The sequence below is a fragment of the Prionailurus bengalensis genome, chromosome C1, assembly GCF_016509475.1.
Source record: "Prionailurus bengalensis isolate Pbe53 chromosome C1, Fcat_Pben_1.1_paternal_pri, whole genome shotgun sequence".
NCBI lineage: Eukaryota > Metazoa > Chordata > Mammalia > Carnivora > Felidae > Prionailurus > Prionailurus bengalensis.
The window spans coordinates 84,481,075-84,497,953 of NC_057345.1; the positions used below are offsets into that span (position 1 = coordinate 84,481,075).

Genomic DNA, 16,879 nt, shown 5'->3' on the forward strand with positions numbered 1-16,879 from the left:
TCAAGGACTTTACTTCCTCTTCAGGAGGAGGGGCATTTTTGGTTGTATGCAAGATAGTTGTACCACACTGGGTGGAATTATGACCCTGTTATTTTCTTGATTTGGATATGAGATATCGCTTAAAGAGATGTGAATGGATGCCATATTGATAAGGAGTGAACTTGTGATCGTCAATTTTATGTGTCATACTGACCAGGCTGTGAGGTGTCCAGATATTGGGTTAATATGTTTCTACGAGGGTGTTTCTAGATGAGATTAACATTTGAATTGGTATACTGGGTAAAGCAGATTGCTTTCACTAATGGGAGTCTGTCTCATCCAATCAGTTGAAGGACTGCGGCGTGGGGGGGGGTGGGGGGGGAGTGTATTCCATTGAGTAAAATGGAACTCCTGCCTGACTGCCTTCAAGCTGGGACATTGGCTTTTTCCTGCTTTTGGACTTGAACTGGAATGTTGGCTCTCACTGGGTCTTGAGCCTGCTGTTCTTCAAGCTGGAGCTATACCATGGTCTCTTGTAGAACTTCACCTTGTTGATTACAGATCTTAAGACTTGTCAACTTCCATAATTGTGTGAGCCAATTGCTCATTATATAATTGGTTCTGTTTCTCTGGAGAACCCCGACTAAGACAGGAAGCAAATGATATAAAAGGCAACCATATTGGACAGGAAGACGGGAAACTATCTCTATTTGAGGATTACTTAATTGTGCATATTGAAATCTTAAATAATTCACTAAAAAATATTAAACTGAATAATCAAGTTAAGCAAGGTTATAAGGTACAATAGCAAAATTAAAAACTTGATTAATTATATATAATGATGAAAAATATGTAAATGAAATTAAGAATACAGTTCCATTTATAGCAGTATAATAAAGAATGAAATATCTAGGAGTAAATTTAATAAAAGAAATTCAAAACTTACATGCTAAAAACTATTCAACATTGTTCAAAGAAATTAAAGAAGACTTAAATAAATAGAAAGAGACTCCATGTTCATGGATAAAAGATTTAATAGTATTACACGATTCCACTTATATAAAATGAGAACTAGGCAAATCTGTAGAGATAAAAAATAGATTAGTAGTTGCCATGGGCTGGGGGCTGGGCTAAAGGGGAGTGCCTGCTAATAGAAGTAGGGGCTTCTTTTGGGGGGTTATGGAACTGTCTTATATGTAAATATATAAAAAAACATTGACTTTTATAATTTAAATGGATGCATTGTATGGTATGTGAGTTATATCTCAGTAGAACTATAGTATTTAAGTTATTTCTCTTTAAAAAAGAGAAAGAAAATGTCTGAGTCTTACTTTTAAGATACGGCTTCTCTATGTTCCTTCAATAACCCTTTCATTCAAAAGCATTACCAAGCACATATGACTTGTTGGAACATTTTCTTCTAGTTTCCTTAAAGCAAATATCTTCAAATAACCTTTTCCTTCTAGGATTGAAATGAGCTGGAGATAAATTCCCATTACACTGGGTACCATTTATTTTTTTTTTTAATTTTTTTTTTAACGTTTACTTATTTTTGAGACAGAGAGAGACAGAGCATGAATGGGGGAGGGGCAGAGAGAGAGGGAGACACAGAATCGGAAGCAGGTTTCAGGCTCTAAGCCATCAGCCCAGAGCCCGACGTGGGGCTCGAACTCACGGACCGCGAGATCGTGACCTGAGTTGAAGTCGGATGCTTAACCGACTGAGCCACCCAGTTTCCCCAATACTGGGTACCATTTAAATGAAATTCAGTGATAGCAATGATCTGTCTGATGCATCTGTCCATAGGAACGGAGTATGGTAGATCTGAGAAACTGATCATTGGTTAAAACATCAACATTTTTAGAAAATTGGCCATAATAAGCTGTTTTTAAATCAGTTTATTCATCCAGTTAATTAGGTAACAATTATTGAACAATTATCTTACTATGCATCTTATCTCTGTATTTCTAGTTATGTTAGATAGTAAATTTGCTTCTTGTTTTCAATGAAATCCCACCTTTGATAGTGGGATCACTGATTTACATTCAACAGAAAAGCAGGCCATTATTAGTCATGGAATTACATACCTACTCCATATCCTTTGGGTTTTGATGAATTAAAGATGTTTAAAATCATGTTGCCTTATTATTCTAACACATGTATTTGTTCCTTTGTCACAATAAATGACAGAGAACTTGAAAATTGCCAGTGCTCCTAAATAGTAAGAGAAACCTTAAAAACAAAAATCAAACCCACATATTCTAATCAAACTGCAAAGCATTATGTTACATTATGGGAACTAACCCAAACATTACTAGTTGGGTGTCTAAATGAAATTATGGGCAAAATATGGCAATCATGTGCTACTACTTACATTAATAACATTAATAGTAATGAAACAATTAAGATTTGTATATGTCTTTATTTCACAGATTATTTCACATGTATTAGTTTCTTTGATCCTCATAGCCTTTGAAGTATATACTACTTACCCCACTTTGTGGATGAGAAAATTGAAGCTAATAATTTAAAATACTTGCTTGAGTTTTTTAAGCCAGTAAAGAATTCTCTTTAAAGAACTGTATCTTGCAGAATAAATGGGTTTAATCACAGACTTGGGTTATTGCTTTCCATCATCTTGTCTTTGTCTCATGTTAATTACCTAAAAATTAACCACATATAGGCTGTAGGCCATGACTGTAATTTGTGCTATTCATCAAGTATCTTTGACCCTCTGCCTATTGAACATACGATTGTACTTCATGACCTCTTGGGGTTAGATGGAGCCATGTGACCAGTTCTGACCAATTAGTTGTGAGCAAAAGAGATATGAGTCACTTTGGGGCCAGAAGTGATGGGATGGAAAACATACAGTTTATGGGGTACATGGTAAGAACAGTTGATTCCAAGTGAATGAGCTTATGATTTCCTTTGTTGTGAAATGAGTTTTTAAATTTTGATCAGGTGGAATGCTGTATGGAATGCTATGATGGAATGATACTCTATGAATTCATCAATGGTGGTGCTGGCAAAAACATGGCAGGAAAGCAAAACTCATCCAGAATTTCTGTTTCAATGAGGACAAATCTCCACCTACTCCATGAAGGCATATATCCATTGTAATGACTGGCTTGCCTTCACATATCCCAAGAATGGTGCCATATTAAGGATTCAGTGTTGGTCTGTGCTGTTAGCAGATTAGACATGAAACAGCAAGACTAGTCAGGTCAGCTTTGGAAAAGGAATGTCCGTGTGATCAAGCTCATGCATAGATTCTGTTCTTGCCACCATAACCACTTAGTTCACATGCCCATTAAGTTAGGAATGTGATGGCTAGGGAGAAAGGATAATTGACATTTCTAGAATCTATAGTTTTTCCATCTGATCATTAAGAATCTCCTCTGCAGTAGAGATCTTTTGGTGGACATTTCACATTCACTAATATCATCACAATCTGTGCCCATTATGAAAAATCCATTGACCATATATTTCTTTTTAAGCTCCCTTTTCATCAGTTTACCACTATTGTTCTTTCCAAGTCCATAACCATCCAACCAAACCATTTACAAACTACCCATGAATTAATATAGACCTATATTTCTGGACAGTTCTCACTCCATACATAGTAGATGACCAAATTTCATACCTGAGGTTCTGGCCACTAAGAGAATTTTCCTTCAGCACTGTCCTCCAGGTTTACCCTTGAGTGGGGGTATAGTGCTAACAGCTGCTACTTTGAGGTAGCACTAGCATATCATGAAGACCCATCTGTAGACCAGGCTCAAGTTTTTTTGTTGTGTTTTTTTTTTTGTTGTTGTTTTTTAAACTCATTCAACTGGTTGTAAGAAGATACCCAGAATGCCATTTTTGTAGGTCTCTCTCCTAGGAACATTCCTAGTACCAAGTCTGTATTGTTCACAGTCCAGTCAGGAGATAGGACCACATGGTCATTTGAAAGGGGAAATTTAAAATCTTTATTTTTTATTTTTTAATGTTTATTTATTTTTGAGAGAGAGACAGAGTGTGAGCAGGGGAGGGGCAGAGAAAGAGGGAGACATAGAATCAGAAGCAGACTCCAGGCTCTGAACTTTCAGTCCAGAGCCTGACGCAGGGCTCGAACTCAAGGACTGCCAGACCATGACCTAAGTTGAAGTTGGACACCTAACTGACTGAGCCACCCAGGTGCACCTGAGAGGGGAAATTTAATATAAAGCTTTATTTTTGAACTGGGATTGGAGCAAGAAATGAGTGTTTAAAGGAATGGTAAAGAAGTAAGTATAGCAGATGTATAAGATGTGACCACTACCCCTAGTGTTGAGATAAGTACCCAAGTAAAGGTCTTCCACTGTTAGGGTTCAGATCCAGACATCATTGGAAAGAGTACCATGTTGGCTTCCTGAATGGTGAAGTCAGCAAAGTGCTTCATTAGCAGAACCTGCTGAAAATCCACACTCTGGGAAGTGCTAAGCCTTGAACTTGTTAGGCACCAAAACCTGCTGGACACTGTTGGAGTCAGGAGCTTGGGAGGTCCCCCTCTTTAGGAGTCCAGTGCATGTCCATGCTCAGTTCAGACTGGGTCAGCTCTGCACTGGTTGTGCAGGACAAAGGTCAGGGGATGGCAGAACTCCAATGCCCCTGGACTGTCCATGCCTAGGACTGAGAAGACGGTATTGGGTGTGGCAACCTGGGCCAGGGGCAGGCTCACAATACCTGGGTCTCCAGACTATGCCACCACAGCTGTGTGTGTTTGATAATGGGTAAAACACCATAAAAGCTGTGACGTGCAGGAAACTTAACACTAGAGAAACTTTGTAGGGGATAAACAAAGGAGGAAAAAGTGTTCTCCACAGGACACTGGTAAGAGAGCATACCAGTAAAAGGAAGGAAAATCCTTCCTTCTCCAGTGCCCTTCCAGGTCCTCTATTGATAAGGCTTAACTTCATGCCAGGTAGCAAAGCAGAAGTATTGATAAATGTCAACGCCATTATTACAGAGCAGGGCAACAAGAGATGCTTTGGAGTAAAGAGGCAAAAATTTAACCATCAGCACAATGACTGTATTTTTCATTTCTCAATATTTAGTTATTTTTATAACATCTTAGAGTTATTTTTATTCTTTTTATTAAAGGATTTATACTTTTGTGTTCCTTAGACTCTAATCCTTTTAATAGTTTTATGTAGTGATTCTGGCACATGGTAGATTTTTTTTTTTTCTTAGAATGTTTTTAACTTGAATTGTGATCTCATCTGCAGTAAAGTTTTATCTATAGAAACACTGTCAGAAGTGGTTTGAAGAGAGAGATTTTGTGTTTGTTTGCACCAGAGGTCCCAGGTGTATATCATCAACCCAGGGACACTAATTTTTTGAAGTGTGACTTGCTGAACCATGGTTAGGATATTGGGGGAGATATCTTTCCCACGTGGAGCCCAGGCTGATGAAGAAAAGTTTTATTATTGAGTGCATATTTTACAAATTTCACTTCCATTATTCTTTCATGATAATTCAAACTTTTAGATTATACAGGCCAATCCTACCACCCCACCTGGGGGCAGGCAGAGTGTCAGCTCAAATGTTTAGTCTTATTCTTTCAAGAACCAAGAATCCCAAAATATCTTTATAATTCCTTGTTTCTATTTTTTAAGGCAACATACATAATGCTGTCTTTCAGTGAGAGTAAATTACCACTTACTCCTTACCTTGGGTAAGTTACTAAACCTCTTTGGTCTTCAGTTTCCTTGTCTATAAAATGGGGATGTTAACAATAGTACCTCTCACAAGGTGTTTTTGACAATTAAATGAGTGAGCATACATAACATACTAATAACAGTGTCTGACTCAAGGGAGGTACCAATTAGCTACTATTAATAATTTTATTGATGAGCCTGTGGAAACAAGGATGCTCTCTGGAACCTATAAGTTCTGAAAGAGAATCAAAAACACTAAAGTTTTAAGGCAAAACATGCCCTCCTTTTTTCATGTGGGAAACCAGCCCTTGGCTTGCTGTGGGATTTTGACAAACACTAAACACCTAAGAATGGGACATTGTGCGACTGTGTGACCTGAGCAGCTCATCATGAAATAGGTGCTATATTAAACCAAAAAATCATAAAATTAGATAAGCCTTCAGCAAACCATACTTTTGTAGAAATGGTATGTATAAAAATAGTCCTAAAAGTATACATTGCATGAGTATTTGGCTCTTGCTCCCAACAGGCATACTGTTAGGATCACATAGGGAGTTCCATTTGAACAGTTAACTAGGGGGTAAAAATTACAAATCTGAATTACAGATGGTTCCTTATCATATTCAGGAATCAGTGTATTCCTGTGAAAAAGGGAAATGGAATAGAGAAATCCTCTCCATGGTACATAGCAATGGCTACTAATCTTCAAAGGAGTGAGGCTGGGATAAAGATTCTATATTGTTTCAAGGACATGGGCTAAATGGTTGTTGGGTGGGAACCAACGGTTGTTGGTTGTTAGAAGGAACAAGGTAGGATCCAGAAGTCAAGGAGGTTTGAGAAAATGTCTGTGGATGGACCTCTTGGAATGGTCCTAGAATAAAAGCATATTTATAGCCCATGGCAATGTTTTTCAAAACTCCATTTGATGAATTTATATGATCAAATAGTATGTTTGATAAGAATTCTTGTTCTGTGGAGGCTAATGCTGTTGCTTTTCCAGGTACTGCTGTGCTTGTTCCGTGGCCTCACATACCAAGTAGCCATGATGGTAGGGATGCATGCTATGCACCAGCTTAGTAACATGGATTTCCCATGCACTAAAGGAGAACTGGCTACTTCCATGGCTAAGTGTTCGTCTTGCTACAATAGCAATTACTTTGGTCCACTCTCTGCTACCTTTCTAGAGCATACCATGATTTGTCCTTAGTGGCAAGGATACATCGGGTTTGCTTTTCCTGCTCAGTTTCTCCCAACATGATCATCCATGAACTCACTGACTGCTTTCCCATCAGACTTTGCATATAGCATTTTTCTTCTAATCAATTAAATCATCTTCCAGCAGAAGAAACAAAACCACTGGGCAATGCCCAAGGCATGACTTGTCTTATCGTGAATTCCATTACCAGAACCAGTTGACTTTATGGATGATTGAATGTAGTATGAAAGACTCAGTTATGGTCTCAGGAGATTCCACCTGGAGGAGGGGAGAGAGAGAGGAAGGTTTTTGACAAGATGTACGTTCTCAGAACCAAAATTTAATATATGATACTATTTCTCCTATAATCAGAATAAGAGTCCAGGAACCAAGGGACAGGACCGGGTAGGCCTCCTTTTAACCGACTGAGCCACCCAGGCACCCTGTCCTCCTTTTAGTATTATACCGGTACTTAAAATTTTGAAATATGCTATTTTAAAGGCTTTAGCACCCAAATAAGAATTCTTCCATTATAGAGCCCAGTGATGATCCCATTTAAGGGGAAGCTTAGACTGTTATGTATCAGTTTAGGATTTTTCATGCCATTGAATAAGCAGACATGGCATGTTGGTAATTAAATTAAAAAACTTAGTCCATGAGTTGCAAAATATCAACAGGATTGCAGAACTGTGGGAGGAATAGACACATTAGACTTGGAACAGCACCAGTAATGAATAGATTTGGGGAGCTAAGGACTATATTCCTGAGTGCCTGAGGCAAAGCTGAGCTATATTAGAAATCTCTGCGGCACTTGGGCAGGTGGACCCAGCAGATCCTTCCTCCAGGCTTTTGAAACTAGAACTATTAACACCAAGAAAGAGGACTGTGGGGGCATTTGTGTGTGTGTGTGTGTGTGTGTGTGTGTGTGTGTGTGTGCGTGTGTGTGTGTGTGGCAGCAACAGCAGAGGTACTTCTCAGAGGCAGTTGTGGTACTCATGTTGGTGACAGTACTCAAAGTCCAGTGACCTCAGTGTTCATGGCAGTATGTGCAGGTACTATAGCATCCAGAGTGCAGCAATGGTGGCAGCAATGTCCTCACATTAGTTCTCTGGCATGGTTTTGGTTGTGATCCAAGCTGTGTAGTCTTGGTTTGTTCTGCCCATTTTCTGAGCCTGTCACTATGCTTTCTGGCAATTGTGTGAGTCACAGTATCCTTAAGAATTTCCTGGTTCAGATTGCAATTAGAAAACCTTGAATCTCTCACTAGCCAGAATGAGCTTAGAGAGGAAAAAAATGGTCATTTAATAACTTGTATTCCTTTTAGACCTTGGGATAGAGCCTTTTTTGAGTATATCTGATACTGTGGCTTATTAATAAATAATGTGGTCCCTACCCTTGAAATGTTATCATTTACTAAGGAATGTAAGACATTTACATGAAATAAATAAATACAGTCTATAAGATGGCATAAAATTAAATGCTAAACTGGGAACAGGCTGTGTTATTTGGAAAGTCTTCCTGAAAGAGATGGGACTCTAGTTAATTCCTGAAGGATGAGCAGGAAATAGTATTATGGGCACAGGAACCATAAAGTGTATGAAGAAGACTGTACATTTACAGGGCAGCTGAGCAGCCTGACTGAAGAAGTACAAAGGGAGGTACATTTGAATGGCTAAGTGAGCACATATTAAGGCCTTGTCCCCTAATAAGAAATAGAGAAATTCTCTACTTCTCCCAAATATCTTATATATACCTTTCAATTTTATGAAGTTAAAAATTCTAAACATTGGGTTAAATATTTTGCCAGGAGTCAAGTCTGACCTAGCCTCCTCCTTCACTATGTGCAAACTTACTAGACATTCTTTCCAGGGCAGATGGAGAATAGAGCTGGCTGGGACTGAGGGCAATAAATAATAAAACGTGGAGATGGTCCCAACATACATCAATTTGCATTCAATTTTCCATTGTTTTTGGAACGTATTTTTTAAAAAAATAATAATAGGCAGTCAACAACTAAATTATAGCTTCGCCTTGGCAGCACAAAGTTTGAAGATTATTTCTTGGTGGCAAGGTCCAGTCCTGCTCGCTGTCCTCGGCTCTTAGAAACGTTCCTGCTCATTAACTTCAGGAAGACTTCCAGAAGTAAAGGCACATTGGAAAGTGGCTGAAAATAGTTTTTAAATCCAACTTCCCTGGCTTGACAGCGAGATGACCACACAGTCCGGTCACTGGGTCAAAAATCAATTACAAAAACAGAGGTGCTTTTCAGGTCTTTTATTTTTGCATTAGCCTTAGTAAAAAAACAAACAAAAGACTCCAAAACCACAACCAAGAAGAAAGTCAACCATTTAAAATACAGGAAATACAGTATGGGCTTTTTCCCTGGGCCGGATGGGCCGGCTGCCTTCCAGCCTCCTTGCGGATTCCCTGAAGTTGATGGTTTGCTATGTCGCTCAAGCCCAAACCCCTGCCCCCGCGGAAACCCACGCTAGGCAGTCCCCGAGCCAGGGCAGTGGGAGGACGCCCCCGTCCTAGTTGGGAGTGCTCGCCTTTCCTGCAGCGCACAGCGGCCCTTTCCCCACCCTCGCCAGGGCCAGCGAGCCCCACTCCCGAGTCTCCCGCAGGCCCCAGGCCAGGTGGGGACGATCCGGCCCTGCGCTCAACCCCGGCAGTTCCGCGTCTGCGCAGCGGGCGAGGGGCTGGAGCGGGGCCGGCCGGGGAGGTGCAGGATGCGCGGGAGCCAATGGGCAAGCTCGGGGGAGAGGGGCTGGCAGCCGCGGCGGGCCGGGCGCGCACTCTCGGGATGGAGGGCGAGCGCCTGGCATCTCCGGCGCGCTCCTCCGGCCTCCCGGCTGGGGGCGCCGGTGGGGAAAGCCCGGGGGTCGACGCCCCCCTCCTGGGCAGCAGCGGCTCCTCCACCCTGCTCCAGGCCGAGGTGCTGGATCTGGACGAGGACGAGGACGACCTGGAGGTGTTCAGTAAGGTGAGGGCGGCGGCGGCGGCGCGTCCCGGGAAAGTTCCAAGTCAACTCCAGGAGTTGGCACCGCGGTGTGGCAGCCGCCCCGGCGCGCTGGCGCGTCCCCGGCGGAGGCTCGGAGCTGCAGATGGGTGGGGTCTCCCCCGGCCGCCCAGCCCCGCCAGGCAGCTGGCTGCACCCGGGGCTGCGTCCGGGCCGGGCTCCGAACCACAGCCGCTCCCTCCTCTGCACTTTGACCTTCGATTCGGCACGGCCTTGGCTTTGCGCGTCTGCAAAGTTGTGATTCCCCCCCCCCGCCCCCCCTTTTTCTCTTTCCCTTTTCTTCTCTGACGCGGACACCTCATCCGGACGGTTTCCGAACCAGGGAGGCAGTGGCCCGAAAAGTGCCCCCGCCCTAGCAGCTTCTTTTCGGGCGCAACCAGCCCCGAACTCTGGGAGAGATTTCATCCTAGTCTAGAGAAATGATTCCTGATTTAGTGTTACTGATTGTGGGTCTCAGGCCGGGGTGACTGACACCCGAGGTGAGTCTCAAGCCCAGCGAGAAGAGGTGGCATGGGAATCCCCTCTTCAGAGAAAACGGTTCCTGGGTCCAACAGGAAGCTCCTCTGTTACGGAGTTGAGGATTTTTCGGCCAGCAACTGCTACCCAACCCACCGCCAGCCGCTTTCGTTTTTCCTTTCCCCGGGGAAATCTAGGACCAAAGGGCCCTCTTAACTTGTAGTATAGTTGCAGGGAAACTGATGGTTAGTGGTAGGCTTGTGGCGCTTGTAGACCGGTGGTTGTAATTTCTTTTAGGAAAAGAAAAATACCTTTCTTGCAGGGCTGTTAGAATGTCAACCCAGTTTCTTAACGTTGCTGCTGATAGAAGACTTGCGATGACAACAGTGTATTAATTGGTAAGAAGTCTGTGAAGTACTTACATGTTAGTTACCTTGAGGTGTTAGGTAAAGCAGCATTCCTAACCACAGCTATTTTCTGGGAGAGTGAACTCAAAGTTACCAAGTTGAACAAACAGACTGTGACCCCAGAGAGGGATATGCAAAACTCCTTTCTCCCCTAAGGATTGAATGCAATGGTAGGCACGATTGTATTCTAGATGTTCAGACAGAGAGTATCAGCTTTGTGCTCTTGAGAAAGTTAATTTGACCTTTCAATGTGTTTAAATCCTAAAGCATTGGAATTATTTTATGTACACTTGTAAAAAAAATTAACACTGCCTTTTTATATTCCACACATTCTGTATGTTCAGACCAAGGACAATTGGCCAGTGCTTTGCAATGCCTTCTAAGAAACTATGAGTCTAGGCGTATTGGTGTAGGGCTCTGCATTGTGAAACTTCCAGCATGGGGTAGGGAGAGTGTTGGGAGTGGCAGCTGTGTATCACAATCATCTAGGATTGTTTTGTCCTGTGCTTTCTCTTTCCCCAGAATCTAAGTTTCCCAGCCCCTTCTTAAAAATGCCCCCTTTGTCAGAGGCAGATCTAAGGAGAAGCTATTTGAAATTTAAACTTCAGATGTTCCTTTGCTCTAGGCCTCTGGAAATGTTGAAAGTTCCTGAAAATTGTTGATGTTCTAGGTTGCACCCAGAAACATTTCTAAGTTAGCATGTCTGGTAAATTGCCTAAAGCTATCTCAGAAGATCTCAGAAGAGATCTCAGAAGAAAGGAATCTAGATCTCGAAGGCTCCAAAGAGCTGTTGAGATTTCTTTTCTCTTTCTAGATGAACATTTGTTTTTTTCTTTCTAATTTTGTTCTGTAAGTTTTTTTTTTTTATAAGGATGTAAGCTTCAGCTCCATACACCTGGACCCGCCCTACTTGTTAGGGTATAACTACACGTGTAGACACTTAGAAAAAGTTAAGAACCACTTTTGTAGAAGCTGGCTGGCCGCATAGGTTAAGGTAAAGAAAGATATAATGTTTGTTAAAGTCTGAAAACAATACTTGGAAAAATTTTAAGTTAGCTACCTACTTGTATTTCATTTAGTTGAATTTTACAACCATTAACCACAGTTAGTTAGACAAGCAGATTTAAGAAAGTCCTCTCCATTGGGCCTGTTGTCTCTACCACTCCCTTTTGATAGCCTGCTCCTCTGTAGAACTCTCCCACTGACCAGTTTACCCTGGGGTGCTTTCAACAATTACTTCTAAAGTATACTGTCATTACCCTTTAGTACTTTGAGATCCACTACTTTCATATTTAGCGTTCATTTCCTTTAGATTATTTGTGAATATGTATCACACTCCCCTCCAGAAGTTTTTTAAAGAGTGGCGTCTTTGGCTTATTATTAATTCTTTTATTCCCACGATGGAAGTGCATGACAAATACATGTTAAATATTTTTTGTGTAATCCTGTGCTAAGTATTTGGAAAAAAGAAATACATGATTCAGTTTTTGCTGTCAGTCTTGGAGTCCAGGTGGAAGATGTGACAAGTTCTAAATGGCAACATAAATCAGCAGAGATGGAAAACAAAACAATGTATTGTTCTGAGTTTTCAAGTAATCCAGTGAGGAGAAAATGATACCAAATCTCAAGAGACCATAGGGAATGTAGACGATATTGACTTCAAAGAGTCAATATATATGTTGGAACGTAGGGGAACATGACCAATGATTCAAAAACACAAAAAGGATAAACATTATAATAATAGTGTAATAATAGTGTTAGAGCTGAGCCAAAATGACCTGCAGCTTGCAAAAAAATTTAGAGAAAAGAGTCCAGTTTCTCTATTTTTTTAAAAAAGTTATTTTTTAAAGAAATAACATGAAAATAAAATATATAGCCTTTATTTTATTAAATACTGTTATATGTAGAAGGAGTAACTGAAACATAGCAAAGGTAGCTAGGTCACAGTGAAACACTGAGGTACTTACCTGGTACTCAGTAAATGATAGATCTTGTTATTGGTCTTTCTAAAAGGTATTCGGGTCTACAAAATGAGATCTATTACCATCTAAGATAAACTGCCAATTTACAGATGGAATTATCCTCACCACTAGTCATCTTTGAGGGGACATGGATTGTAGGCTGGTGCACCAAAACTAAAAAAAAAAAAAAAAAAAAAAAAAATCCTTTTTAAATTTTATTTATTATTTTTTCAAAAAAAATTTAATGTTTATTTATTTTTGAGAGAGAGTGAGACAGAGTGTGAGCGGGGGAGGGCCAGAGAGAGAGAGTGAGACACAGAATCTGAAGCAGGCTCCAGGCTCTGAGCTGTCAGCACAGAGCCCAATGTAGGGCTCGGACCATGAACTGTGAGAACATGACCTGAGCCGAAGTCGGACGCAACCGACTGAGCCACCCAGGCGCCCCCAAAACTCTTTTTTTTTAATGTAATAGGCAAAAATGAAGCTCTGGAAGGTATAAGTAGGCTTAATTTCAGTCTCCAGCAAAGCTATGAGAGCAATAGAACTTTTTAGTATTTTGTTTATAAACACTTTGAAAAGAGAGAGGTGATCTGGTTTTATAAGAAGGATAGAAAATTGTTTTTATGATAAATCAGAAATACAACAATGAGCATGTTTATTTAAACAATGCTTTTGAAAGAATCACTCATTTTTGTGAAAAACGTTCTTTTTGAAAGAATAATAGAATATAGCTTTTGAGACAACCAGTTCCTATGTATATTGGAAATCTGTCAACCCCAACATAGTGATAGAGGGACATAATTATTCTATTCAACAATTCTGTCAGAGACATAGAAGAAGATAATGGAAATTTGGTTATTAATTCTTCATATTTGTTCCCTGAACTGTCTCTGTTCAGTTATGGCCCTGATAACAATCAGAATTCTCGACAGTGACTGAAATGAAGAATGTTTAACACAAGAACTACTTACAGAATTTGGGGCAGGGTTCAGGAACAAACGAAGGATACTGAGGTAGTTAGAAACTTGCTGAGGCCAAAAAAAAAAAAAAAAAATCCATTAGCACCTAGCGTTTAACGGGAAGAGGACAGATACAGTGTTGCTGGAATCCGATGAAAACTGGATCTGTAGAAAAGGGGCCACTTTCACAGGAGCTGTATTTACAGAGATGTAGCCAGAAGTGTGCCTCTGCCAGAAATGTGGTGCCAAAGGAAGGAAGAAATAGACAGTATACTCCTTGAGTTCCTCTCCTCCTGCTATTGGGTCTCCTGCTTGTGACCTTCCCCGGGCAAGCCACTCAGGTGATGTTATCTGTAGGGGTTGGCCTCCCAAGCACAGAGTAGATAGATGGTGGGAGCTGGCAGATTGGGGGTGAAAATAAAGAATAACCAGCATAAGACATAGTACAAAAATGTGGCCAGTAGCTTTGGATAAAGATAGCCACATCTCTATCTCCTATCCTGTATGCATCCTATATGCTCTTCTGTGACCTGCCACCTTCCTATCGAGAGATGGGATCTCTGCCCCCTCCTTGAATCTGGGTGGGATTGCGACTGCCTGATGATTTAGGTGTGGTGGAGGCGATACTGTGCAGCCCCCAAGGCTAGATTCAAAAAGGCAGTGCAGGTTGTGCTTTATCCAGCGGGACACTGTGCTTTTTGGATCTGATATGTAAGAAATGTCTGTATTTGAAATCCTGGCTCCACGGCTTAATAGCTTTGTTTCCTTGGGCAAATTACTTAGCCTCTCAATGCCTCAGGTTCTTCATCTGTAAAATGAGGACTGATAATAAATATGAGAATTAAATGAGTTACTATGTGTAAAGAATTTGTGAATAGTTCCTGCCTTTAGTCAGCACTGTTGACTCCTCAGCAGCTATGCACAGGCACCATAGGATTCTGTTGTCCAAAAAGAGCTGCAATAATGGGCATATTCTATATCTGCCTGTCTAAATGTGGCAGCCACTAGCCACATGTGGCTTTTGAGCACTTGAAATGTGACTAGTGCATCTAAGGAACTGACCTTTTAATTGTATTTAATTAAAAATAGAAGCTGTAAGGGCGCTTGGGTGGCTCGGTTGGTTGAGTGTCCGACTTCAGCTCAGGTCATGATCTCGCAGGCTGTGAGTTGGAGCCCCGCATTGGGCTCTGTGCTGACAGCTCAGATTCTGTGTCTCCCTCTCTTTCTGCCCCTCCCCCACTCACACTCTGTCTCTGTCTCTCTCTCTCTCAAAAATAAACAAACATTTAAAAAAGTAAAAAAATAAAATAAAAATAGAAGTTGCCGACTGTGGCTAGTGACTATCAGTTTTGCTCGAGCAGAAGCCTAAACAGATCATTATTTTATTACTGGCTTAACTTATGGTTACTCAAGAAATATGAATAAATGAGTGAGTAGTTCCCTTGGTGATCTGCACTGAAATATAAAAACAACAAACATATTGTACATACATATGCACACACATATCTGCATACATATGTGTGTAATGTGTGAATGTATGAATGTATATGTATGTATAGGTTATGTGTGTACATATAGTGTGCAAGCATCCACGAATATATGTGAATATTTGTGTATATATGTGTGTGTGCATTCTCAACTGTCTAACTCACTTAAAATCTAGAATGTAGGATTATAGCAGTCAGGTCATGTATTCTCCTTTCCCTGGCCTACATCCTGATCCTGCCTCAGTGGGTCTTACCATTTTGATGGTTAAAAAAAGAGGAACTCATAAAGCAAAGGAAAGTAGCACCGATCTAGGACATTTATTCCTACCGCTACAGGTTCCACCATCTACCATCATAGCCTTCTTATGTGTTAAGTACTCTTATATTCCTCCCAGAGGAGGAAGAATGGTGAGTGAAGTAGAAAGGAGCTAAAAAATCCTCAAGTTCTGGGGAGCCTGGGTTGCTCAGTCATTTAAACATCCAACTTTGACTCAGGTCATGATCTCATGGCTCATGAGTTCAAGCCCCGTGTTGGACTCTGTGCTGACAGCTCAGAGCCTGGAGCCTGCTTCAGATTCTGTGTCTCCCTCTCTTTCTGCCCCTTCCCCACTCATACTCCTTCTCTCTCTCTCTCTCTCTCTCTCTCTCTCTCTCTCTCAAAAATAAAAAAACATTAAAAAAATCCTCAAATCCTCCTTATGTATAAGCATATATGGTCAGCAGTAGAATGTAAATAAATAAATAAATTTCGGAGTAAGTTTAGGGAGACCTTGAATGGGATCATTTTAGGTACAAACCTTCCTAGTGGTTTTCAGTGACTGAAAGAAAGATCAGTTTACACAAATGACATGATACTGAATCTAAACAGACACCATATTTTCAAGGTCGTAGGGAGTATTAGTTGTAGTCTGTAATCAGAATTGTCCATGCCACTTCCGAAGTTTCATTCCATTCTCTGTATTATAAAGGGAAATCAATGTCTCTATCAGAAATTGGCAGAGGGATATATTATCTCATCCAGATGCCAGTGCCCTGTTATTGATTCTTTGGAATGCTGTATTGAGACTGAGCCTGAGATCTTGTTTGGGCTGTTAGCAGACAGAGGGCTTGGATCCATCTACACTGTCTTACACTAGCATGAGCATTGGGGAAGGCTGCCCCAGCAAGTCTTGCCACACATGTGCCATTGTGAAGGAGAATAAACAAAGGGGTTTCACTGATGCTGTGTTTTGACATATGAAGAAAGGCTAAGGAAGAACAAAAAGTAGTTTAGCTTGGAAAAGACTTCAGTTAATTCTTTCTGAAGAGTTGTTATGATCTAGGTTGGTTAGATGATTGTAGTTTTGAAGGGTGAAACTAGAACTGCTATGTCAAAAATATGAGGAGACAAGTTTTAGGTTCATTTATGGATGAATTTTCTTTTTTTAATGTTTATTATTTTGTGAGAGAGAGAGTGTGAGTGAACAAGTAGGGGAGGGGCAGGGGGGGGTGGAGAGAGAGAATCCCAAGTAGGCTCTGCACAGACAGCAGAGAGCCTAATGCAGGGTTCAAACTCCAGAACCTTGAGATTATGACCTGAGCCGAAGTTGGATGCTTATCCAACTGAGCCACCTCGGCACTCCAATAGAAGGATTTTCTAATTGAAGTTTCCAAAATGAAAAGGGATTACTCAGCATGGTCATGAATTCTGCCACTAAAAAAGTTTTAGCACAAGCTGGATGACTAACTGTCC

General features: G+C 41.0%; 1 protein-coding gene across 3 annotated transcripts in view; it reads left to right on the plus strand.

The window, feature by feature from the left end:
- SNX7 (sorting nexin 7) overlaps positions 1 to 16,879 on the plus strand; it is a 174,543-nt gene that overhangs the window by 55,445 nt on the left and 102,219 nt on the right. For 2 of the 3 annotated variants that reach the window (XM_043575645.1, XM_043575644.1), the window contains exon 1: positions 9,427 to 9,841. The exons of the other annotated variant lie outside the window; for it this stretch is intronic. In XM_043575645.1, coding sequence (XP_043431580.1) covers positions 9,602 to 9,841 — 240 coding nt within the window. In that variant the 5' untranslated portion in view covers positions 9,427 to 9,601. Of the gene's footprint in view, positions 1 to 9,426; positions 9,842 to 16,879 lie in introns of those variants that run through there. 3 annotated transcript variants of the gene reach the window in all.